The 26,125-nt window shown below is 37.4% G+C and overlaps 1 protein-coding gene across 2 annotated transcripts; it reads right to left on the minus strand.

Annotated features, from left to right (window-relative positions):
• Positions 1-3,199: 3,199 nt before the first annotated feature.
• On the minus strand, positions 3,200-26,103 carry LOC106872475 (denticleless protein homolog). Of its 2 annotated transcripts, none has more exons than XM_014919491.3 (15): positions 25,947-26,103; positions 23,937-24,025; positions 22,332-22,371; positions 20,148-20,243; positions 18,120-18,302; positions 16,585-16,650; positions 14,659-14,750; positions 13,957-14,033; positions 13,432-13,532; positions 13,176-13,280; positions 10,660-10,772; positions 9,666-9,755; positions 8,017-8,125; positions 6,884-7,608; positions 3,200-5,998 (listed from the first exon to the last, which is right to left on the minus strand). In XM_014919491.3, the coding sequence occupies exons 1-15, from the start codon at positions 25,990-25,992 to the stop codon at positions 5,945-5,947; spliced, it is 1,986 nt and encodes a 661-aa protein (XP_014774977.1). In that variant the 5' UTR covers positions 25,993-26,103; the 3' UTR covers positions 3,200-5,944. The 2 variants fall into 2 exon arrangements, with proteins under 2 accessions (XP_014774977.1, XP_089207602.1); XM_089351476.1 differs by lacking the exon at positions 25,947-26,103 and adding an exon at positions 25,289-25,412.
• Between the last annotated feature and the right edge of the window lie 22 nt (positions 26,104-26,125).

A 26,125-nucleotide genomic window follows, 5' to 3' on the forward strand; every position in this document is an offset into this window, starting at 1 on the left:
ACCTGAGGGACGTGTAAGAGGAGAGAGTGGGAGACAGCAGGATAGAGATGGTGGTAAAATGCTGGGCATACACACAAGAAACGGTGATCAGAATATGAGATGGTTGAGTAAAGGAAGAGAGAGATATAGATGGTGGCAAGTGCCAGGGCAAACCCTTGAGGTTCAAATGCCATAATATAAGTGGCAGGATATTGTGAAGAGAGTGTGCGCAAGTGGCGAAAGATCTGAGTATATATAGAGTTGGGGTGGGGGCTACCGGATAGAGAGGAACAGGGGTGTGAGAGCTAGGTATAGTGTATGAAGGCGTAAATGTGAGAAAGAGATGTAGATTGGTTTGTTGGAGTAGAGTGAGGGCAAAGTTTTGTTATGTTGGTGGAACACCCAGGTCGGGGGCAAGCGGAGAGCAATGATGCAATGGCACAGGACCAAGAGGTCAGGATTGGGAGGTAATCAAAGTAGATGAAGTTGAAATGTGAGGAAAAGAAGAGAAGTAGAGACGTAGTTTGGTTTGTTGTGGTAGTGTGCGAGAAGTTTTCTTGTTAAGTATGGGTGGCGCAATGGCCCAGTGGTTAGGGCAGCGGACTCGCGGTTTCGATTCCCAGACCGGGCGTTGTGAGTGTTTATTGAGCAAAAACACCTAGAACTCCACGAGGCTCCGGCAGGGGATGGTGGCGAATCCTGCTGTACTTTTTCACCACAACTTTCTCTCACTCTTACTTCCTGTTTCTGTTGTGCCTGTAATTCAAGGGGTCAGCCTTGTCACACTGAATATCCCCGAGAACTACGTTGAGGGTACACGTGTCTGTGGAGTGCTCAGCCACTTGCACGTTAATTTCACGAGCAGGCTGCTCCGTTGATCGGATCAACTGGAACCCTCGACGTCGTAAGCGACGGAGTGCCAACAAACAAGTATGGGTGGGATACACAGCACTTCAAGAACTCAGTTTCGCTGATATGGGCGGGTATTAAGAACTTCATGTCGCCAGACATCTTGGTCCACTGTCATTTCATCTGTGAGGCCCAACTTCCTGGCCCTCCATCTTCCACGAGTACCATCCACTTTCAGTGACCGACACTTCTTTATGCAGAAGTGTGTATGTACACATATATCTTTTACTTGTGTCATTTGAGTGCGGCCATGCTTGCGTAGTCTTGAAGGGTTTTAGTCGAATATATTGACTCCAGGACTTGTTTTCTTAAAGTCTGGTAGTATTCTATTGGTTTGTTTCGCCGAACTGCTGTTATGGGGACGTAAACACACCAACACCGTTTGTCAAACAGCGGTGGGGGACTAAGACACACACACATATATATACGATAGGCTTCTTTCAGCTTCCGTCTACAAGGCTTGTCAACCCGAGATTATAGAAGGCATTTGCCCAATGAGCCATGCAGTGGGACTGAACCCGAAACCATGTGGTTGGGAAGCAAGCTCCTTACCACACAGCCACTTGTTTTGATATAACATTTGTAAACGGGCGCTACCGTCATACGATGTTGTTCGTTTCCAGTTTTCCGTGAAAAACACCGGGTCCTGACGAAATATTACCTTGCTTGGAAACAAATTCCTTCTTAAAGAAGCACAGAAGAGTGGACGTTAAATTTTATTGACATATACACTTTTTATGTATTCATAGCCTATATTTTCTACTCTAAGCACAAGGACCAAAATTTTGGGGGAGGGAGCCAGTCGATTAGATCGACCTCGAAAGGATGAAAGACAAAGTTGACCTTGGCAGAATTTGAACTCAGAACATAAAGACAGACGAAATATCGCTCAGCATTTGGCCCGGCGTGCTAACATTTCTGCCAGCTCGCAGATGGCCTTGTCATGATAGATGCTTTCACAACGTTGAAGGTGTCTTGTGACACCTGAAGAGCCTACAACTACCGGAATGTATTATCTAGATATTTTTTGCTAACTTGTAATTAGCAATAATGGTTTCAAGACACAGCAGTTACAACTGTGACGTTTTTACCTCCTAAAGTTAAATCTTACAATTCTGTATATTTGGATTGTAATACATACCCCAATCTGTTACATCTAGTTGTTATTGGCACTCCGTCGCTTACGATGTCGAGGGTTCCAGTTGATCCGATCAACGGAACGACCTGCTCGTGAAATTAACGTGCAAGTGGCTGAGCACTCCACACACACGTGTACCCTTAACGTAGTTCTCAGGTAAATTCAGCGCGACAAGGCTGGCCCTTTGAATTACAGGCACAACAGAAACAGGAAGTAAGAGAGAGAGAAAATTGTGGTGGAAGAGTACAGCAGGGTTCGCCACCATCCCTTGCCGGAGCCTCGTGGAGCTTTAGGTGTTTTCGCTCAATAAACACTCACGATTCTATGACCGAGAGTCCACTACCCTAACCACTGGGCCATTGCGCCTCCACTACAAGGAAGCCCAGGCACAAAAACTCAGCCTATTTCCTCCAAACCCTACCTCTTAAACAAGGAATAACACTATAATCAATGTAGTCTTACACACTCCTTAAAAAAAAAAAGCTAGATCAAATATGACCAACATTAAAAGTCCTATTTGAAGCATCTGGCACCAGTTTCCTCTTTGAGTAGGTTCCCATCTGTTTCTTCAAGTTCCATGTAAGGGCTTGGTTTGTAGATCCCATTTAATCCTTTAGCGTTTATATATTCTGTGAAATATAAAGCTTATTTATTCACATTGTTTCGAATTAACTATGAATTATCCTGTTGCTTCAAGTGTTTGATGATGACATTGTAGGTGTCAGGGACCAAATTTAGCCAGTTTCAACATAAAGCAGGTACAATATTTTGGCCAGTATGGCCAGTTTAAATATAGCACCCAACCGTAGAAACCCTGCCAGATCAGATTGGAGCCTGGTGCAGCCATCTGGTTCACCAGTCCTCAGTCAAATCGTCCAACCCATGCTAGCATGGAAAGCAGACGTTAAACGATGATGACTTGAAACCATCTTTGGTTCTTTAAAACAAACGTTTTGTTTCAAAGCAATCAGAGTTGAGAAAAAGAACTTTCCATCAAAATTTCATGCTATTTTAGGTTTCGAACAGCAGCTCATTAACAGTTATACTGAATTCTTCAGTTATTTCCATAATTAATAATAAAAAAAGTGGCTGTGCATTTCAACAAAAATATGGCAACAAGAAAGGTTTAATAACAACGGCAGCCGAGAAAGAGCTTTTAAAAACAAAGAAACACAAATTTACAATACTGTTTATTATTTGGAATTCAATATTTACATGCAATAGCATCTCACCTTCACAGCCACATTGCATGGGAATGAATATGTGTATATATATATATATATTGGGTTGTCAGATAAATACATTCATTTTTCTTTCCCCATTTATTTTGGTCCATTGCTTTCCAATGTTATTTGAACATAAAAATTCTTATTGTAGCATTTTATGGTTTTTCCATAATTCTATTCTTCCTTTACCACTGTCATTTATCATTTTTGAAATTCAAATATATTTTAGCTATGGTGACCGAGTGCCAAGTATGACAAAAAAAAAAAAAAAAAAAAAAAAAAAGGTAAATTTATTTGACAATCAACTATAAACATATCTAAAAGTTCGATCTAATACATATCACTGGTTACTGTTGGTTGAACAGAGTTGAAACAGTTACCAAGAAATACCGAAAAGCTTTTTCTTCTCAGCCTTAAAACTTTTAAGTATGAATCTCTGGTAATGTAAATTATGCACTAGATTTGAAACAGAAGAGATTTTATGTTTCCATTTGAGGTATCTCTTGAATGGAGACAAACTGAATGATGCTTTGAAACACCTTCATAATTTCTACATATATATCAATATACTATTTAAAGTTACCTCTTCAGATTTTCTATAAAAGCTAGAGTCAGCACTGGAAGTTACGATGTTTCATAGCTCTGGCTTCTATAGTAAATCAGTAGAGAACTTTAAAATACAGTATTGACTTAAAAGCCTCTAACATACTTGGTAGTATATTATAGCTGCATAGCAAAGTACGGTGCCCAACCAGCAACTATTATAATCCACGTGTTATAATAGGACTGACAGCATATTTGATTACCTTTGATTTTTTTTTCTTTCTAGAAATTCTATGATTTTGAATACTCATTTCTGATTATCTCAAAGAAATTTACTGACTTAGGGAGCATGTTTTCAAGTTAGGCACACATGATGTAAGAGAGCTATGATACACAAAACTATTGCAAAATTTATATTTCATACAGAGATGTGACAAGTTTTGCCCAACCCATGGGCTGCTAATGATGGTGGTGTATAAACATAGCAAGTTTCTACATTTCCTGAACATGTTTATATATAACAGCCAAATCTTCAAGAAACACTGTATGTTTCAAGACCATAAACTAAGAATAACATGCCTCACGTTAAAAACAAGAAAGCCACATCTGAACAAGTTCGATCTAAAACCAGTAAAGTGGATAATGTGTATCTCAATGTTGAAGACAGAGGGCCTTTAACTGTTTCTGATCCACATTCAGTTAGCTCTGCCATGTAGCTTTATTCGAGTAATGCTATCCAGAGCTAGACCAACACAATTAAAAGCAAATACCATAGAGATAATGAAGACACAAGCACACAGCTTGATGTGATCCAAAATGATAACTTACTCCTCATGGATTGAAGAAATACTAGGAGAAAAGGCATTTGGTCAAAACTTGGAAAGACAGATTCTTGGTTACTACAACTTGGATGGAAAAGTGTAAGAGATTTGGAATCAAAAAGGGAATGTTGATCTTTTTTCTAAATTAGAACAATAAAATTTTTTTAAAAGCATCTTAGGATGCTTTTGTTTCACACAAAGAAAGAATGAATCCAACAGGGTTTAAAATTAGAAACAGATACTATAAAGGCATCCAGTTACAACTATCATCTTAGCCACCAAGTATAGAGCTGGTATTTATCTTATTAATCTTATGTGGATGAATGGTAAAATCAACACCACCACCATCATCATCATTTAATGTTCACCTTTCCCTGCACAAATGAATGAAACAGAATTTGCTGAGAGATTTTCAATGGTTCAATGCCTTTTCTGTTCCCAACCCTCACCTGTTTCCAAGTAAGGTAATATTTCCCCATGACTGGATATGTCTTGGAATATTAGAAACAAAGGACACAGCTTGCATGATGATGAGGACACTCACAAATTATCACAGGATGTAAAAGCAAGGAGACAATAACTCGCACACATACAATGGGTGTCTTTCAGTTTCTGTCTACCAAATCCGCTCACAAGGTTTCAGTTGGCCTAGAGCTATAGTGGAAGACACTTGCCCAAAAGTGTCATGCAATGGAACTAAACTTGAAACCATGTGGTACCTTAACATTCTGTTTCTGTACCTCCCATCTGCAACATTTTCACAAAAATATAAGATCACATTTTGAGTTGGAGTATTTCATTTAAAAAAAAAAGAATTGTAAATAAATCCTGAGATTTCTGTTATGAGTGATGATATAACAAGAATTTTGATAGAGACAACCCTAAGGCCATTAATGGATCCATGTTTAGGTAGGCACAAATTGAGATCATATATATTGTGCAATGTTTATTGTGACACAACAAACAACAATGCACCTATAGGCAATATCAAATGCACAGTTCAACAGTCTGCACCAAGATATATAAAGTTAGCCAAAATAAAATAAATAAAAAATTCTCCTGGTTAACTTTCAGAAAAACTGTACACCTGAAAAATATGCCCTATTCATAAATTAACAATAGGTTGAGGCCACAAACATTGCTTGGTTCAGGATGAACAATAATGGAAAAAATATGATAAAGATTTAAAGTGACCTTTGAAACAAGGTCAAACCCAAATTTCAGGTAGTGAAATTCCTTTAGTAAACCTCACATTAGGTTGGTAAAGAAAAGTCAGTTTGGTTTTGAGAGTAATAAAATGCAGTTTTTATCTTCCTTCCATAATCCTGTCAGTTGCGGGATGTGTTTCGATTGATAAAGGTCAATATGGATTGGTTGCGACTCTGGGGAAAAACAAAAACACATTATATGGGCATATGTATAATCAGAAGGGAAGGAATTGTTCCTTAGTTGATTTATATAATGGTACCGAAAATCTTCAATTTTCCAAAAAAATGTAATGAAATGAAATTAAAATAATGTAAAATGAAGTATACTATTTACAATAATATAAAAATGTAAATATTCTATTTTATCTTATTTCCTTGGAAAATTTGAAGACTTTTTGCACCTGTATATACATAAACTTAGGAACAATTCCTTCATTTCTTCTAACTAACCTTAGTAATAATACACTATTCTGTACACTACCAAAAATCATATATCTCTTAGTATATATTGCAATATTTATGTTCTAACACATCTACTTTTAAGTGGTGAATATTTTACCTTTTGGTATTAATACAGCTCCTGCCACTATTTTTTAATAAGCTCACTAGCTTTTAGCCACAGCATTGCCTGATAGGGCTCTGTATTCTATGTATATCACTAGCATAGCAGCTACTGCTATTTCCAGCAGCTAGGTATCTACTATAGACAAGACCAAAAGAAGCTGAAATTACATGATCCGGTAGTCCTGGCAGTGGTGACTGTCTGCTGCTGGCAATAGTTGTGATGTGCCTTTATGCACCATAAAACCATATGAATGAAAGTTTTTCTCCCTTGATGAATATTTTAGTATATGTGTTTTGACACACTCATTTTTAAGTGGTGAGTATTTTATCTTTTGGTAAAATACTACTTTTGTTGTGCTATTTATTTCTTAAATATATATGTTTGTTCACCCACATCATGAATAATGATGATGAATATGTTAAATTTATTTGATACTGAAAACGATAATGAAATTAATATTACCAAACAAGTAAAAAAAAAAAGTAAATCTTTACCTCTGGAGATCCTTTTTGTAAAGGCTTCCGATTACTTCTGGCCGATTTTGGTGTTCTTTTACTAGAATGAGAATGTAATGGTGAATGGCCTGGAGATCTGAGAACATCAAAAACTGAATAACCAGGAGAATTGGTTAAAGGTTTAGAATCACTGGAATTTTTCTCTGATTGAGTTCTTTCACAAAAGGAAATTTCTGCATTTGTTGGAGTATTTTCCATATCTACCAACTGATCTTTGATTTGTTTGCTGGCAGGGAACAGACATTTACTAGATGAGGAATTTTTCTCAGGAGATTTTAACATGAGATTTGATCTGTTAAAATTTTCTTGTTGATTAGGATTTTCCCAGTTGGGAGTGCGGAGAATGTTTCTTTGTTTAGTTGGACTTTGACACGTTGAAGCAATATAGGAACTCTCCAATTTCCGCTTGGCAGTATTTTTTCTTTTCTCAAGTTGACTGCCACACGGAGAAGAATTTTCTATCGAAGGACTGTCCTGCTCTTCATCTATCAAGTTACACATTTCAATCTGGCTGTTTTCTGGAGAATTCACCGAATTCCAGTCCCTCACAGACTTTTTCAGCCAGTCTTTAATGGACAAGGATGGTGAACTAACTGGTGGAGTTCTTATTTTTAAACCAACAAAAGGTGGTGTACTGTCACTATATGGAGTCAAACTTTGGCTACTTTCACAACCAGAGACTGATGGTGGTGATGGAGAAATTTCTGAAAAAGAAACAAAGTGAAATTTTCAAATATTGACAGTTGAGAGATTTTATTCAGGGAACACTAATAGATGCTACCATAGCATGTACTTTGCTGTGTATCCATAGTCTGCACTGTGAAATGAACTGATCTGTTCATGTTGTGCCATGTTAAAAGCACCCAGCACACATTGTAAAGCGGTTGGCATTAGGAAGGGCATCCAGCCATAGAAACCATGCTAAATCAGACTGGAACCTGGTGCAGCTCTTTGGCTTGCCAGATCTGGTCAAACCATTCAATCCATGCCAGCATGAAAAACAGCCATTAAAATGATGATGATGAAATAATTGTGTTGTAAAATAAAATATTTTGAATGATAACTCTAGAACACAAATGCTTAAACATAAAGTGAAAACGTTAAACACTCACCATGAATATACTCCATTGCCGATCCACTCATTTCCAGAATGTCTGCAGGAAGAGAATGGCAATTCAAACGCCACATCCTCATTGTGTTATCATCGGAAAGAGTAGCAATCTGAGAATAAGACATAAAGCAATGAAATACAAAGTTACATTCATCTAATAGCAAATGACTAACTAAAACAGAACTAAGTGTACCAATATAAGCTAGCCAGAGAAGCAAGTGTAATGCCCAAGATCTTTGTGGGTCATCTCATGTTTGTGAGGATGATGTGGTCAATAGTAGTTGAAACATTTGTTTACAAGTGAATATTTGGAGGAAAATATATTGGGAAGAACATTCTACACTCTCGGAGTGGTTGGCGTTAGGAAGGGCATCCAGCTGTAGAAACTCTGCCAAATCAGATTGGAGGCCGGTGTCGCCTCCTGGTCCACCAGTCCTCAGTCAAATCATCCAACCCATGCTAGCATGGAAAGCGGACGTTAAATGACGATGATGATGATTCCAGAGGATTTCAACCCTGGTAAGAAATACCATGAGAAGTTTAGTGCAGTGTTTCGAAGTTGAGACACAGTTAATGACAAGAAGAGAGAGTATCAAGATAGATAGTTCAGAGCAATAGAAGCCATTTTAATTAGTAATGGTAGAACTAGTGGCCAGTGGCAGCAGCATGTTGAATAATGAATTATAGCCAATCATTTGAATGGCCTTCTCCGAGATATGGTTTACCATGTGTATATGGACAAGAAATTTTCCTTGTCTAGAAGAACAGGCTGCGATAAGCCATGTATTTTGTCTAGTGGAAAAGAAATTTAGCACTTTGAGTAGAAGTTCACTTCATAGTTAAATGCAATGTTTAATTGTGTTGCTGGATAAATAGACTGGGAGTAGTGAGAGTAAGAAAAAATTTTTTTTAAACCTTGAAGAATAAGAAAATGAAAGGCAAAAGGAGAGAGAGAGAGAGAGAGAGAGAGAGAAAGAGAGCACTAAAAGGCGAAATAGTAGTTAAGAAGAGGAAATTTAGGAACATCAGCAGATTTGAGATAAAACCTTGAGGGAAAAGAAGTAATAACAGGGGAAACGCATACAACCATGTACATACAAACCAAAATATATACACACACATAAAACAGATACACCTGCATGATACATGCACATACAACCAGATACATTTACCTAGTTATTTTCATATATGTATAGCCACATACATATAAAAGCAACACAATGGTTATAGCAAGATTTGAATTTACAATCTCATGGTCAATATAGTAATACTATTGTTTTCTGTTTTTCCCTTTGTGTTCACAGATCTGAAAAATTCAGACATTCCTTAACCCATTTCCGTTGAAACACACTGGTTTGTTTCAATTAATTTTGAAAATAAAAGAATTTAGTAAAATAACCTCGTTATTATCATTAATCTGGCGTTTGAAACAAATTAACGTGAAATTTTAATAGGTGTAAAATTTAGATCACTCTAGAACAAGTTGTATTATAGATACTAAGGGTGATCGCAGGTATATTGGTATCAAAAGGGCTAAAGTATATTCTGAAGTTAATATTTTACAACTCACCATCTTGAGTCAAACACAAGAAGTACAACTTTGTTTTCTAGCTGTACACAAGTCACAAGAACATTTCCAAAGATACTTACCTTGCCAAAATCATGTTGGGACCAAGTAACAGCTGTCACTTCTGCAGTATGACCAGCAAGGGTGAGGCATGGATATTCAGAACCCTCAACCTAGACATTAAAAAGAGGTTTTTAATATATTAATAATAACAGTGTCTTGCATGGCTACAGCCCAATACATGAAACCAGTGAAAAAAGTGATGCATAACAGAGGAAGGACATGTTCACCATTCACTACATTCTCCTCTATCTCCATCCATCTGCCACTCTTTCACACTCTTGCAAACTTACTTAACTATCCACTCACCCTGTCCAATTTTCTATATCATTTATGTTCACTTTCCTGTAACTTGAAGGTCTCTCCTTACATATTTTCATTGCCATCTCTGGGGAGACATATATCTCCTCTACTGCAAAACATCTGTTTCTGTCCCCATCTCATACTTTAACCTCTCATTACCTGACAGAAAGCCACCTCCCTCAATACTACACCCATCTCACTCAGTTAAGGGAGTCCTGTTTCATGAGGTACTAGTGCCAGTGCTACATAAAAAGCACCTAGTATTCTTTGGAAAGTGGTTGGCATTGGGAAGGGTATCCAGCCATAGAAACTATGTCAAAGCACACATTGGAGCTTGGCAAAGTCCTCTGGCTCATCAGCTCCTTTTGAACTGTTCAACTTTGGAAACTCTAAAACAAAACAGCAAAGAGCTTGAAAATGTTTCTTTTCATATAAATCCAATGTCATCAGTCATTTGTTGAAGATAACCTGTTGAGAGCAAACAACCATTTCTTTAATGCTAATTGTCTTTAACTGCAAAAATATATCAGCAATTGTTTATTCTCCTTCAACTCTTATATGAAAGTGAATATTTCCACAAGTATATACTTTCCAAACTATGGTTTACTATACCTAATCATTATTCCGCTCTTCTCTATCTACACTTCAACACCTGATAGCCAAGGGCTTGCACAGTAAAGAAAAGAACAACAAAAGACAAAGAACAATACAAACCTCCCATATATAGGCATTATCATCATTTGATCCACTAACAAAGAACCTGCCACATGGACTTACAGCAGCTTTGATGTAAAATGAAGTATTTTGGTACCCTCTGTATGTGCGGACTACAAAATAAAACATTGAACTGGAATTACCAAAGATATCAGAACGGATCACATCTAAACACTTAGCCAAGTTTACTGAAGACATTATAAATTGATTATGTGGAGAATACAATCAAAACTGAAGGTAGAAATATGTATGGATCACAAGCAAACTACAACATAAAGGTTAGATGTATACAACATGGGGAGCTAGAGAGAATCATAAACATGGATTACAGTGGACTGTGTATACCAGAGGGGCTTGAAGGAATTATAAACATTCGTAGCTTATAGGACATGATTTCAACATGTATAAATTTATAAGGGTAGCAAGCTGACAGAATTGTTAGTACACCTGACAAAATGCTTAGCAGTATTTCACCCATTTTCATGTCCAGAATTCCAATTTTGCCGATGTCAACTTTGCTTTTCATCCTTTAGGAGTTGATGTAATTGACTTAATCCTTTCACAGGAATTGCTGGCCTAGTACCAAAATTTGAAAGTGGCTGTGTGGTAAGTAGCTTGCTTACCAACCACATGGTTCCGGGTTCATTCTCACTGCGTGGCACCTTGGGCAAGTGTCTTCTACTATAGCCTCGGGCCGACCAAAGCCTTGTGAGTGGATTTGGTAAACGGAAACTGAAAGAAGCCCGTTGCATATATGTATATACATATGTATGTGTGTGTGTGTTTGTCCCCGTAACTTAGCGGTTCGGCAAAAGTGACCGACAGAATAAGTACTAGGCTTCCAAAGAATAAGTCCTGGGGTCGATTTGCTCAACTAAAGACGGTGCTCCAGCGTGGCCGCAGTCAAATGACTGAAACAAGTAAAAGAGTAACTCTCCAATAATTCCTGATTATTTTGAAAATTAAAACAAAAACTGAATTTATTCTTTCTAGAAATACGCTGACAAACAGGGTTAGTCTAATGATTTTTCTCCTCACAATAAGTGCAATTTCAATTAATGCTTTGGTTCACTACATTATGTTGACACCAACTTCACTATTTTTTGTTCCATGCACCTCAGTTATTTTTGATACTTTGACTTTCAGGTCAGCTTAGCCTAAAGCACAAGCAAGATCCAAGTACACTGATCTGAAGAGGAATGTTGAAGGAGCTAATGAGAGCAATGCTGTTGGTACGAACAATGAGTTTACCATATCATCATCATTTAACGCCTGCTTTCCATGCTAGCATGGGTTGGACGGTTTGACTGAGGACTGGCGAGCCAGATGGCTACACCAGGCTCCAATCTGATCTGGCATAATTTCTACAGCTGGATGCCCTTCCTAACGCCAACCACTCTGAGAGTGTAGTAGGTGCTTTTACATGCCACCAGCACGAGGGCCAGTCAGGTGGTACTGGCGACGGCCACGCTCAAATGGTGTTTTTTATGTGCCACCTGCACAGGAGCCAGTCCAGCGGCAATGGCAACAACCTCGAAGACAACAAATTTCCAGTAATTTAATTTTTAGCAATTAAAAGAAATCAGAAGCTCTGTTCTAAGCAAAAAAGTACAAAGCACATCTGAGAAGCAATTATATTGTGTACTCAAATCTTCAAGAACTATATATATAATCATCATTTAATGTCCGCTTTCCATTCTGGCATGGGTTAGACAGCTTGACAGGAATTGGTTAGGCAGAAGACTGTACCAGGCTTCAGTGTGTTTTGGCATGGTTTTTATGGCTGGATGCCTTTCCTAATACCAACCACCCCACAGAGTGAAGTGAGTGCTTTTTACATGACACCAACACAGGTGAGGTCAGTTTTGGCATGGTTTTTTACAACTGGATGCCCTTTAAATGCCAAACACTTGTTGACTGGATGCTTTTTATGTGGCACCAACAGTGGAAGGGTCACTAAGTAACTTGCAAGACAAAGAGATACTTCACAGGCTTCCACAGAGTTTCATCATCATCGTTTAACGTCCGCTTTCCATGCTAGCATGGGTTGGACGATTTGACTGAGGACTGGTGGACCAGGTGGCTACACCAGGCTCCAATTTGATTTGGCAGAGTTTCTACAGCTGGATGCCCTTCCTAATGCCAACAACTCCGAGAATGTAGTGGGTGCTTTTACGTGCCACCAGCACGAAGGCCAGTCAGGCGGTACTGGCAACGGCCACGCTCGAAATGGTGTCTTTTACGTGCCACCTGTACTAAATTCACTTACAAAGAATTGGTTGACCCAGGCTATAATACAAGACACCTGCCCAAGGTGTCCTGTACTGGGACAGAATCCAAAACCATTTAGATGCAAAGTGAGCTTCTTAACCATACAGCCATGCTTGTGTCTACCTACCCAAAAACAGGGTGACCTGAGGTAAAACAACAACATTATACAGCAGAGATTGTAAGAAAACAAAACTAGACTAAATGGTGAATGACAGCCAGATAGAATTATAAAATGGTTAACTTACTGGGTTCACGAGCATATGTAGCAGAATTGTAGAGGTAGACAGAGTGATCTTTACATGTTGCAAACAAACGACTAAGACTGGGATCAAATGCAAGGCTGGTGATCCCTAAAAAAGATTAGATAAGGATAAAGAAGTTAATAAAATAGAAACAATCTTATATGTTTTTAAATAATAATAAATCAGAGCTTTACCAAACAATATATTCATATGCGAGAGTTTGTACAAGAGTTGTAAGTATAAAGAACTGTTCACTTACCAAAGTTTCTCATTGCATTTTTGCTGCACATAAACATATTTGCAGGTACAGGGTCTTGGTTTAGACTGCTGCACTTTCGCAAGTCCCAAATCTTAACAGTGCTGAAGAGAGAAAAGATAGAAATTGTCAGAAAAAGTCTCTCACAGACTGTATATTTTAATGTGACTATATTCAATATTTTATGTGTCCTTGTATTCATGTCATGCTGTGCATCTGTGTGTGTGTTTGTTACAGGAAGCATTTGTCACTGCACAGTCATGTGCTGTCATTATACGTTTTTGTATCATTGAATATATATGACTTGAAGGTATGAGTGCAGCTATTTGCATTTGTATCTGTATATATGTGCATTTTCATAGTAGTGGTGGTGAACATGTATGTATGGTGGCAGTTTTGAACATACAGTATAGCAGCAGTGGCAGTGCACATGTGGTATGGTACTTACACAACACAATGTGATACCACAGCTGCTAGAGATCTGTAAAGCATTAACAGCTATGGTAGCTTGACAAGTAAAGAACTAACCTATTAATAGCTCCAGCTGAGGCCAAGAGATTGTCTGTCTGGTAGAGGACAGCAGTAACACTTTTTTCTCGGTTATCCTGGAATACAAAATGGAATACTATGTAGGCAAACTGTACACCAGGAGTTTGGATTTTCTTACATAGTGTAGGCTGACGTTCTAGACAAGATACATTATTCTGCTATCATTGACAACATGCACAACTTTCTTTGTAGTTCAATGATAAATCATCTAAATAGTGAAGACAAACCATAGTAACACCAAAATAAATTAGAGACAAGCCACTTATTATTAGAGACACAGATGCAGGCATAGCAATGTAGCTGAAAAGTTTGGTTCCCAACCATGTGGTTTTGAGTTATGCCACACAGTATAACACCTCAGGGCAAGGGTCTCGTACTATAGCCCTGGGCTAATCAAAGCCTTGTGATTGGATTTGGTAGATGGAAACGGAAAAAAAGACCACCTGAAGATTGCAGAAACATAAAACTCGAGTTGCAAGACAAACTCACAGCTTCAGGTTTAAAAAAAAAAAAAAAAAAAAAGTCATATCTTCCACAACATGTATTGAGCACTCCTTTCTTATTCATTCAACAACAATATATAATCTCCAAGCAATCTATGCTAACAGGGGAAAATAATGCACTGATCTCTGAAAAGATACACATAAATAAACCAGTAAATCTAACATTAACTTTTCTTACATTGTTTTTATTCCTGCAGTTTCTTTTCAAGTGCATAGCAGGTCCAATGGAATGTGCATTCTTTATGGCACTCACACTTCTCATGTAGCCATCTAAGAAAGAAAAGCAGAAACATCACTAACTGCTATGAACAAAATTTATTATAAAATCTAAACAACATGTAGTTATTTGCATGTATGAACAACCAGTTTCATACAAGTATTGAGGAGGGCAATGACAATTCACAGTAAATGTAAAGAGTGAAGAAAACTCACTTAGTGATTAGGGGCAGGAGTGCATTGGCACTCCGTCGCTTACGACGTCGAGGGTTCCAGTTGATCCGATCAACGGAACAGCCTGCTCGTGAGATTAACGTGCAAGTGGCTGAGCACTCCACAGACATGTGTACCCTTAACGTAGTTCTCGGGGATATTCAACGTGACACAGTGTGACATGGCTGACCCTTTGAATTACAGGCACAACAGAAACAGGAAGTAAGAGCGAGAGAAAGTTGTGGTGAAAGAGTACAGCAGGGTTCGCCACCATCCCCTGCCGGAGCCTCGTGGAGCTTTAGGTGTTTTCGCTCAATAAACACTCACAACGCCCATCTGGGAATCGAAACCGCGAGTCCGCTACCCTAACCACTGGGCCATTGCGCCTCCACTGGTGCAGGAGTAGATGTATGGCTAAGAAGTTTGCTTTCCAACCACCTTGTTTTGAGATAGGCTTCACTGTGCTGCACCTCGGGCAAATGTCTTTTACTATAGCTTTTACTGGATGGCCAAAATCTCGTGAGTGGATTTGGTAGATGGAAACTAGAAGAAACCTGTTATATGTATGTATCCTTGTTTTGACATCGTGATATGGTTGCAAATGAGCATCATAATACAAGCAATGCTGTTTGCTTCTAGTTTTTGATGACAAACACATCTGACCCTGAGGAAATATTATCCTACAAGGAAACAGGCTGAAGGTTGGCAACAGGAAGGGCATCTGACAGTAGAAAATCTACATCAACAAAAATCCATCTGACCCATGCAAGCATGGAAAACCAGATGTCAAACAATGATGATAATCCAACTAATGATTGCCACTCATCTCCAAAGCAACTCCATTTTCCATGTCATTATGGGTCGTGGTAACATGGGGAACTCCTTGCAGTTTTGCTCCAAATCTCTTATTCTCCAGGCATGTAGCCACATCATTATTAAACAACTTTATTAATTCTAACTTCCCCCAGCATGTTATATATTTTATTCACCAGCTTGTGGTTGACTGGAGGGACAACAAAATAATCTAGCCTTTCCTCAGATAATCTTTTAGCATTTGAAATTACTCAGTTAAATGTAATTCTTATTTCTTCACATTGCTTTGAATTTGTCATGCAGTATCTTGAGGTTTGAAAGATTTCAATGATCTGATTGTTCATTATAGCCTCGAGCTGACAAAAGCCTTGTGATTGGATCTGGTAGGTGAAAACTGAAAGAATCCTGTCATATATATATATATATGTATGTCATTGTCTGTTCCCCACCACCGCTTGACATCTGAGGTTAGTTTGTATGTCCCTGTAACTTAACAGTTTGGCAAGAGACCAATAGAATAAGCATCAGGCTTAACAAAAAAAAAATAAGCACTAGGGTCAATTCATTTGATTAAAAGAAATTGTTCAAGAGTGCCACAGTCTAATGACTGAAACCAGTAAAGGATAAAGGAAGGATCTCAAATCTTTCGGCAATGTGAGGATCAGAGAATCAATATTTATAAGTTACATGTCCCATGCTGGTGACATGTAAAAGAGTCAGGAAGGGAATCTAGTCATAGAAACCAAGCCAAAACAGACTGGAGCCCAATGCAGCTTTCTGGTTTACCATTTCCAGTCAAACCATCTTACCCATGCTAGCATGGAAAATGGATACTAAATTATGATGATAATAGTGACATTACCTCTGGAGTTGACTCTTGAATCGTAGATCAGAATTTGACCATCTCTTGAACCAGAACAGAAAACAACTAGAGAGGAATGGAAAAGTAATTACATTTAGTTACCATCAACACAGTACTTCGAATCAATATAACAAACATTAAAAGTGTATGAGTGATGCACCATAAATTAAGCTGTCCTGAATTTGATTATTGTTTAACCCTTTAGCATTTAAACTTACTAAATATTCTACCAGTTCTATGTTCAAACCAGCCAGATCTGGCCACCCACACTTACCCTGCAATGTCATTTCAAAAAAGCAAACAATCACACCACGATCAAAATCTTAAGGCTGTAACCATCTGTAAATCTATTGAATAAACTAATTAAATTTACTAGAAAAATGAAACAGTTAAAGTTCCGTCACATTTATTACACAGCTTGATTTCCTTGAACTTGCTGGCCTTGTGCCAAAATGTGAAATCAATATATATTTCAAATATAGAAGCACAGGCATGGCTCTGTGGTTAAGAAGCTCACTTTGCAACCGCATAACTTTGGGTTCAGTCCCACTGTGCAGCACTTTGGGCAAGTATCTTCTACGATAGCTCCAGATGACCCATTGCCTTCGGAGTGGATTTGGTAGATGGAAACTGAGAGAAAGCCTGTCATATATATATATGGGCATTACTATACATAAATGCCTCACGCTAGGAGAGACTCTTAAAGTCAAATATAATTAATCAATTATTCCCTTATGAGGTTTTTCACACTAACTACTTGATAAATTCTTATAAAGATTTTATCCTGTTTTTAAATTATATATATATATATATATATATATATATATATATAATGGGTTTAAGTAGTGAGGAAAGGCAAACAACTAGGCAATGCAGGACAAGGACATTTAATTTTATCTAATTCAATCTAAAATTTAGCTATATAACGAATGATAAAAACGAGACTAACTTTACCATTCGTTATGCAGCTAAATTTTTGACTTAATTAAATGTCCTTGTCCTGCATTGCCTAGTTGCTTGCATTTCATCACAACTGTAACCTATACCTACTGACTCAAAGGGATGCCACTTATAGCCATGTTTGAACAAGGCAATCACACAACCACAACTTCAATCACTGTTCTAACTGGAATTTTGGTGGAACACCTATTTGAGCACTTGGAATGCATATCTATTAGTTTGAGTTATCTAGATGAAAAACCATCATGTGTGTGTGTGTGTGTGTGAGTGTGTGTATATATATATATATATATATATATATATATGTATAAGAATATGTGCCCTCGTGTTTGTACCCTACTGATGGTATTCTATTTTCGTGTCCCTGTAACTTAACATTTGCAAAAGATACCAATATACCAATAGATTAAGAACCAGACTTAAGAAAAGAAGTAATGGGCTTGATTTGTTTGACTAAATACTTGAAGGCAGTGCCCCAGCATGGCCTCAGTCCAATGACCATAACATATATAGGATAGAAAAAATAAAAGACATATACATATTACATTAAAAGATTTTAAAATTTAAGAAATTACAATTGTTAGATGGACTGAAACACACAGATTTAACACTGCGACTGTGTCCCTTAAATGTCTGTATTTTCTGTTGGCTGAGAGCATCCCATAAGACAATAGTCTGATCACCAGAAGCAGTAAGCAGTTTGTGTTCATTTTCCATCCATGCCAAATCAAAGATGGCATTACTGTGTGCTGCCCAATCTGGAAAAAAGAGAAGATAATACATTTAAATTAATAATACAGGCCATCAAAGTTAGAGCAATTAAAATTTCTTCATTTCACACCCAAAATGCTTTTAGCGTCAACAGAAAAAAAAGAAAAAAAATTGGTAGAGTTAAAGGGCGAATATACTGAAAGGTAGATAAGAGGTGGGAGGATATCATCATGGTTTAACGTCCGCTTTCCATGCTAGCATGGGTTGGATGATTTGACTGAGGACTGGTGAACCAGATGGCTACACCAGGCTCCAATCTGATCTGGCAGAGTTTCTACAGTTGGACGCCCCTCCTAATGCCAACCACTCCGAGAGTGTAGTGGATGCTTTTACATGCCACCGGCACGAAGGCCAGTCAGGCGGTACTGGCAACGGCCACACTCAAAATGGTGTATTTTATGTGCCACCTGCACAGGAGCCAGTCCAGCAGCACTGGCAACAATCTCACTCGAACGTCTTTTCACGTACCACCAGCACAAGTGCCAGGAAGGTGACACTGGTAATGATCACGCTCAAATGGTGCTATTTACGTGCCACTGGCACAGAAGCCAGACAGCTGCTCTGGCAACGATCATGCTCGAACGGTGTATATCACCTAAATGTTTCATTCTAAACCAGTGGTTCTCAACCTTTTTTTTAATTTAATTTTTTTTTTTTACATATGGACCCCTTTGATTACCATTTTATTTTGGTGGATCCCCAAAGCTAATCAATAACAAGTTTTATACATACTCCTTTCAAAATTCCTATTTTGCTTCTCACACAGTAACTTGTGTAGTTTGAACTATGTATAATGTTAGTGAAAGAAACATCGTGTGAAAAACCAGATCTAGCTGGTTTGAACATAAAACCGGTAGAATATTTGGGCTGGATATGACTGGTTTAAATGCTAAAGTTTACAATGAATAAGCCATTCCTGCAGCAGTGACTTGGGAAAGGGTTAGTTTGTCAAAACCAAAAATTACAGTTAGGATGATTGGATCTATTTCAAAACGGGGGCACCAGTTTTCATTTATGTTTTATGTAGTGTTTTTGGTACGGAAAGACTTTCAAACTTCGTATACTTATCTATTTTGTGTTATAGAACAGAAAAAATTTTTTGTATTTGAATTTATTTCATGTAAAAAAATTGTCTTATTTCGATAATTTCTACTAATCACTGAAGTCTATTCAGTTGAAAACTGTTAGCGCTGTAACGGTGTATATCGTATTAATCCCCTAACCTTAACCCTAACTAACTCTAAAATTGTTACACACATAGATACGCACAGCGTAATTTATTATATAAACAATATATGCGTATAAATTACGATTAAACTGGATGAAATATGGCACAGGGAATAACATTTTTATGACCGCCCAGCAGTAACTCTATTGAGCTGAATTGACGTCAGTGATTGGTTGAAATTACAGAAATACGACAACTTTAACATGGAATAACTTGCGATGTACATTTTTTTGTTAAGAAGACTAAGAGAAAAAGATGTTTTATATGACACATTCTATTAGTGTCCCAAGTTTCAAAGTGTTTCGTTAAGAAAATACTGGTGCCCCCGTTTTGAAATAGATCCTGATGATTATGTGGTCGACATTTGATCATGCTGCAAGCAGCTACAGGCTTTGAGAAGATTTAACTCATAGTTAAGAAGGTTTACAAGATACAACAGTTTTATGTATTAGCAGTCATTACACTGTATTGTCTGCAACTGTGCCTTGATAGGCTTAAATCATTTCCAAAATAATTCCAGTTTATCCCCGTAACTAAAAGAAGCATCTGCTTTAACTTTGTTCTAAATATTAATGACCTAACCAGATACTGATCAAATACTTACATTTTAAGACAGCTTGTTCACCATATTTATTTGTGTCAAATAAAATAACACAACCGTTTTCATCCGAAAGACCAAGAATGTTAGGGGTGGATTTTACTAAGGATATAGATTATACAAAAGATAGATTAAAACAATTCAAATAAGGAAATTTTTTAAACAAATTACAAATCTAATCTTTACAAGCACATACATAATCGCATACACATACCCAATTCAAGGGAACCGCACAAATAGTAGCCAAATCTCTTGCAAATTTCAGTACTCAAACCCCACTGCTAAACCCTTTTCTTTTAAAATATGATCTCATTATTTCAGTTAATTTTGAAATTTATGAAAAATTTAGTAAAATAACTGTCATTATTAGGCTGGAGTCGCCTTCCTGGCACTTGTGCCAGTAGCATGTGAAAAGACATTCGAGCAAGATCGTTGCCAGTGCCGATGGACTGGCCCCTATGCAGGTGACACATAAAATACACCATTTCGAGCGTGGCCGTTGATCGATACCAACATCGCTTCCCTGGCACTTGAAAAGACATTTGAGCGAGATCGTTGCCAGTGCCGATGGACTGGCTCCTGTGCAGGTGGCATGTAAAATACACCATTTCGAGCGTGGCTGTTGCCAGTACCACCCGACCGGCCCTCATGCCAGTGGCACGTAAAACACCCACAACACTCTCGGAGTGGTTGGCGTTAGGAAGGGCATCCAGCTGTAGAAACTCTGTCAAATCAGATTGGAGCCTGGTGTAGCCTCCTGGTCCACCAGTACTCAGTCAAATCGCCCAACCCATGCTAGCATGGAAAGCGGACGTTAAACGACGATGAATTTTGATGGAAAGTTTCCATTTAAAACAGGAAGTTTGTATTATGAAATTCAGGGTGGTCTTGTGTGGGTTGGTATCAAAATGGTCAAATAAGGCAAGAACAACCATTGAATAATGTAATACTACAGGACCCTCAGAATAGTCAGGACTGAAATACTCTTGACATAAGTCTGCTTGATCACGACTGACCTGGAGCTAAATAAAAATTATAACATGTATTTGTCTGGTTGAGAATGACCATTCATAGCAACAGCCAAGCCCAGCTGTGTCAGTAATAGACCTTTTCAATTGCAGAACAAGAATGTCATTCCTTTGGATTATTTCTGACAACACCTTAGCTGGTAATCCAAGATAATGGCAAAACTTACTACCCTTATCCATCAGTTCCAACAAGGTTTAATGAAAAAGGAGAGAGATTACTTAACTAGATTTGGCTGCAAAACCAGCAACTTTTATGGATTTCCCCAAATCCACAAAAGTAAAGCCATAAGCGAGGCCAGCAGCAAATCAACATTTTTAGTCATAAATATTGCACATCTGAGAGATCTCAAAATGAGACCATTTGTGGCTGGTCCCCTATGAGACACACAGACTTAGTAACTTTGTTGACATCTTCCTAAAACTTATTCTCCAACATATACTGAGTTTTATAAGAGATGATTTGGACTTTTTAAAACCCTTCCCCAAACAAAACCAGCAAGGACTCTCTTCTGGTTTCGTTCGATGTAATAAACCTCTACACTTCAATTCCTCACGAATAAGAATAAGATGGCATCAGAATTTTAATGAATCAAAAATTAGATCTGTTCACAGAAAAACTTATAAATACACTGATTCCAAAACACTCAGTTATAAGCAAAAAACCCTGTACGTGAAGGAAAAAAGAACCTAAGATGACAGAAACAAAACCCCTTTAATTTCTTCCTTTCTTTTTTTTCTCTCTTAACTCAGTATGACCGAACTTTTGGTGATCTACACTTTTTATATTCTTCGCCTATCATTTCTGATATTATTGAATCTTGTGAACATTTAATCATTTAAACATGTTGATCCACATTTTGTATATTACTCGATGAGCATTTTTGATATTATTGAATTTTATGACCATTTAACCAGGTTTTCTACTTCGCAATTTAAAAGCCCATACGTTTATACCATTGATAAATAAAAAAATTGTTGAAACTACATTTGTATGTAAGTAAATAAATTTATTTAAAAACAAATACAAGTTTTTCAAATTTAAGTGCATTTTCAACAACAAATTCTACATTTTTCCTGTGTAGAAATACACCTTATCTTTTTTCTTTTCTGTTATATACATACACACACACAAACAGATAAGAACATAAGTGAAATACCTTACCTTTACTGAAATTACAGGCTAATGGAGGAACAGCAGCAATCTGCAATAATAAAAGAAATTTCAAGAAAATATCTAATACTGATATAAAACACTATATATTAATGATACACATCTATGCTGATACCCCTGACAACCCCCACCATCTATCTCCCACTCACCAATTACACCTTCACAGACTTACCTGCAAACTGTGTCCCAGTCAAATCTCTTCTCCACAACATATCTTCCTAACAGCTCTCCCTTCCCTCTACAATCTCATTCATCCAATTCAATCCTTGGTTTTACACCACTTATACTGGCAAATCTTCACCATCCTTCTCTGCAACTAAGGTAGCCACGTATCTCCTCTACAGCTAGACAATGTTCTGTCTCTCTATTGCATTTTAACCTCCCATCACCTGGCACAGAGCCACATCCTTCAATATTTACCCACCCCTTAGTGTTGCTGGTGTCATGTATAAAGTACTCAGTACACTCTGTAAAGTGGTTGGCAAAGCATCCAGCTGGAGAAACTCTGCCAGATCAGACTGGAGCCTGGTGCAGCCATCTGGTTTGCCAGTCCTCAGTCAAATCGTCCAACCCATGCTAGCATGGAAAGCGAACATTAAACGGTGATGATGATGATGATGATTAGAAAGGGCATCCAACCATAGAAACCATGCCAAACCAGACAGTGAAGCTATATATAGACCTCCGACTTACCAGCTCTTTTCAAACCATCTAACCCATGCCAGCAGGGAAGACAGACATATGATGATGGTTCCATATACTCTTTTAATGGCTGAATGGAGTGTTATATAATGCTGGAGAATTGCCTTTTAGCCAATTATATTGACCATATAGCAGTTTGCCTGGTGCTTATTTAATCAATCATGTTAGAAAAGAAAGCAATGCTGAAACTGTCAGACTGAAATGCTACAAGGAAGTTTTGTTCAGCCTCTACAATGACATAATATATACACACACATACACACCAAATGTCACTCAAGTATTTGTGAGGACAGGACACAACTGGATCAAACCTGGAATCATATGGTTGCAAAGCAAACAGGTTTAACCATGCCCATACCCATGTGTGTATACACTCTCCCACAAGCCAAATACTAACTTGTGGTATTCATTTGTCAAGGTGCAAAGATACCCATTCTTAATTATATCGCTATCTCTGCACCTTGACAATACTAGAAATCTGGGGGGTTGGGGGAGAAGGAAATCGATTTAAATCCTTCAGATAGGAATAGAGAGAAATATTTTATTGTGTGGTGTCATCTAAATCAGGGATTTTCAAACTTTTTGACTTGCGGACCCCTTCATATTTCAAGCTTTACCTTATAAACGCTTATGAAATTTATACATAAATATTTGCTTAAAATAACATATATTTTTACATTTATTTATTTAACAGTATTTAACAAATAGGTTTATTGTCAATTAAAAAACATATAAAATCAAATTGCCCATAAAAAGTATTTGCTGTCCACGGACCCCGTCTTGTCCTTGCTGACCCCAGTTTGAAAACCCTTGATCTAAATTATAATAAATAGAAATTGACATTAAACTGATGGCATTTCATGCCAGATTTTAAAAAAAAAATCTTTAAATTACCTGAGAAACTTGGCCATAAACATCCAAACTGGAACATTTCAGATTTTTCAATACACTAACAAGAGGTAGTTTAGGCACAGGGCAAAGTGCTACAATATAACAAAGAGGAGGTAAGAGTTACATGTATGACTTATCATTGATGAGAATCAAAGCTTTCAAAAGGCCTAAAAGTACAGTTAAAACGAGGTGAGAGTTTGAACTTCAGACAGTGACAAATCTTGGCCACAGCATTCCATGAGAAGTCCCAAAAGAATGCTGTGTAGTAGCTGTCTACCAAGGAGAAAGCTGGGAGTTAGGAGGTGGAGTTGAGAAGACAAGGCCAAACCCATAGAGTTGCAGCAGATGTTGACAAGCTCTTCTCTATGCTTGCTTACAAGTACATAGAAGGGGTAGACCAGGGTAACATGATGCTGTACAGCTGTGTAGATGAGAGGAGGACCCTAAAATACAGGGAAAAAGTAATTTTCAACATTCTCTCCAGATGCTCCTGAACTCATATATACTTTACAAGGAGCAGACATGCCATGCCTTGATAAAGGTTTTGTGCCTTGGTTGTTGAGGCCTTGATGAAGGACTACATGGACCAGAGGAGTTGTCCCTCTGAGGAGACTAGATACATGGTCACCATCACTCAAAACAAAAACGACTGTTGTTGTATTCGTAGTGGAATGCTTGGGGGACAAAAAAGATCCAGGACCTTGTGTCAGAAGTGTAAAAAAAGGCTTTCATGGACCAGGTTTCCCCAAACACAAATGTGAGTTGGTATATATTATTTTTGCATAAAAACTTGCGTGTGATTTAGTTTTACTGGTACATAGTTATTTATTTTACATGTATTGTGTTGTTTTAGGCTCTTATTGTGATAGAGTGTATTGTACTATTTTGTTTATAAGCTTTCATATGTATATTATATATATATATATTACTAATAGTTTTAGGCACTTATTTGTTTTCTACATGCAGCCATCAATTTCAACAGAAATTTTTTTCTTTCTTTTGGTCTTTTTGGATACACATACCAAAACACCTCGTGTCTCAAAGAGGTTAACCCCCCCCCCCCCTCTGAAATTCGACAAGCGGTGAAAAAAAAACACTTTTAAACTTTCATTAACTTTTACATATGCATAATCAGCAAAGCATTCTTTATGCTGGTTTGGTAAAGATTCCATAGTAGCAATTCTGCAACAAATTTCTATTCATTGAAACGACATTAAAAAAAGTTTTTGATCGACAAATAACTTGAGATTCAAAATTTTCGTTTGATAAATTTTATTTATGCAAATAAAGAATTATTGATGTTATTGCATTTATCATTTTTTTTAATTATAGGTTATTCAAATACATGATCTTACTATTAGGCGAAGGTCCAACATCCCTCCATATAAAAGCCCGCTCGAAGTACGACATTTTGGATAGCACGGTATTATAACCTTTAACTTTTTTTTTTTTTTTTTTTTTGGGAATTTTCAAAAAACATTTGCAAATTTGTGATAGACACACGGGAAATCATACGACTATGCAAAGACCAAAAAAAGAAACATTTTTTTTGTGTGAGTTAATGAGTATTTAGCTGTTATTTTTAGTACACCTCACGACCACCTCATACTGTCCTCGTCTATCACTCTGATGCATTGTTGTTTCTGAATATATTTCTACCCATAAACACATTTAATGGTCTATTGCTGAGATTCAAGCAAGACATTCGGCCTGTCCGAATTTTTAAACTGTGGTTAAAAAAAAATTTGTTTTTCGAAAAATTAAAAAAAAAGAAGCTTTTTGCATTGTCTCGTGGGTAGAATACAAATTCAAAAAATAAAAGTTATAAGAGCTTATATATGCTATGCGTCAAGCAGAATTCCGCTCCATAAGTATGATTAATAATGCAGAGTTAAAATGTTTGAAACAAAATTCATAAGAAAAATCTCGAAAGAAGAAAGAAAAAAAACTTTCGACAATACACTCTGAACCTAGTAAATTTTAACTATATTCAAATTGCATGCATTTACTTACTAGACTTTCTCCATCCAAGATTAATGTTTGCAAGAGTGTAGAACATAATGAAGCTTCTCACTCAACCAAACATGAATTAAACACCTGAATTTTACCGCCAGTAAACCGGCGCGTAGTGACGTCACAAATTTTCGAGAAAGATATTAACAATGGATTATTTTTATTAAAATTTATCATAT

This window comes from Octopus bimaculoides, chromosome 4, assembly GCF_046866305.1.
Source record: "Octopus bimaculoides isolate indiv1 chromosome 4, ASM4686630v1, whole genome shotgun sequence".
Classification (NCBI taxonomy): Eukaryota; Metazoa; Mollusca; class Cephalopoda; order Octopoda; family Octopodidae; genus Octopus; species Octopus bimaculoides.

What these genes read in the sequence shown, in the direction of transcription:
- LOC106872475 (XM_089351476.1), bottom strand. Translation starts at nt 25,343, where the DNA reads ATGTCGTACTTCGAGCGGGCTTTTATATGGAGGGATGTTGGACCTTCG. An exon ending in TTTCAGTCCATCTAACAATT is followed by an intron (nt 16,651 to 18,119) that starts GTAATTTCTTAA and finishes ATTCCTCTCTAG; the next exon opens with TTGTTTTCTGTTCTGGTTCA. An exon ending in ACTGCAGGAATAAAAACAAT is followed by an intron (nt 14,034 to 14,658) that starts GTAAGAAAAGTT and finishes TTTGTATTCCAG; the next exon opens with GATAACCGAGAAAAAAGTGT.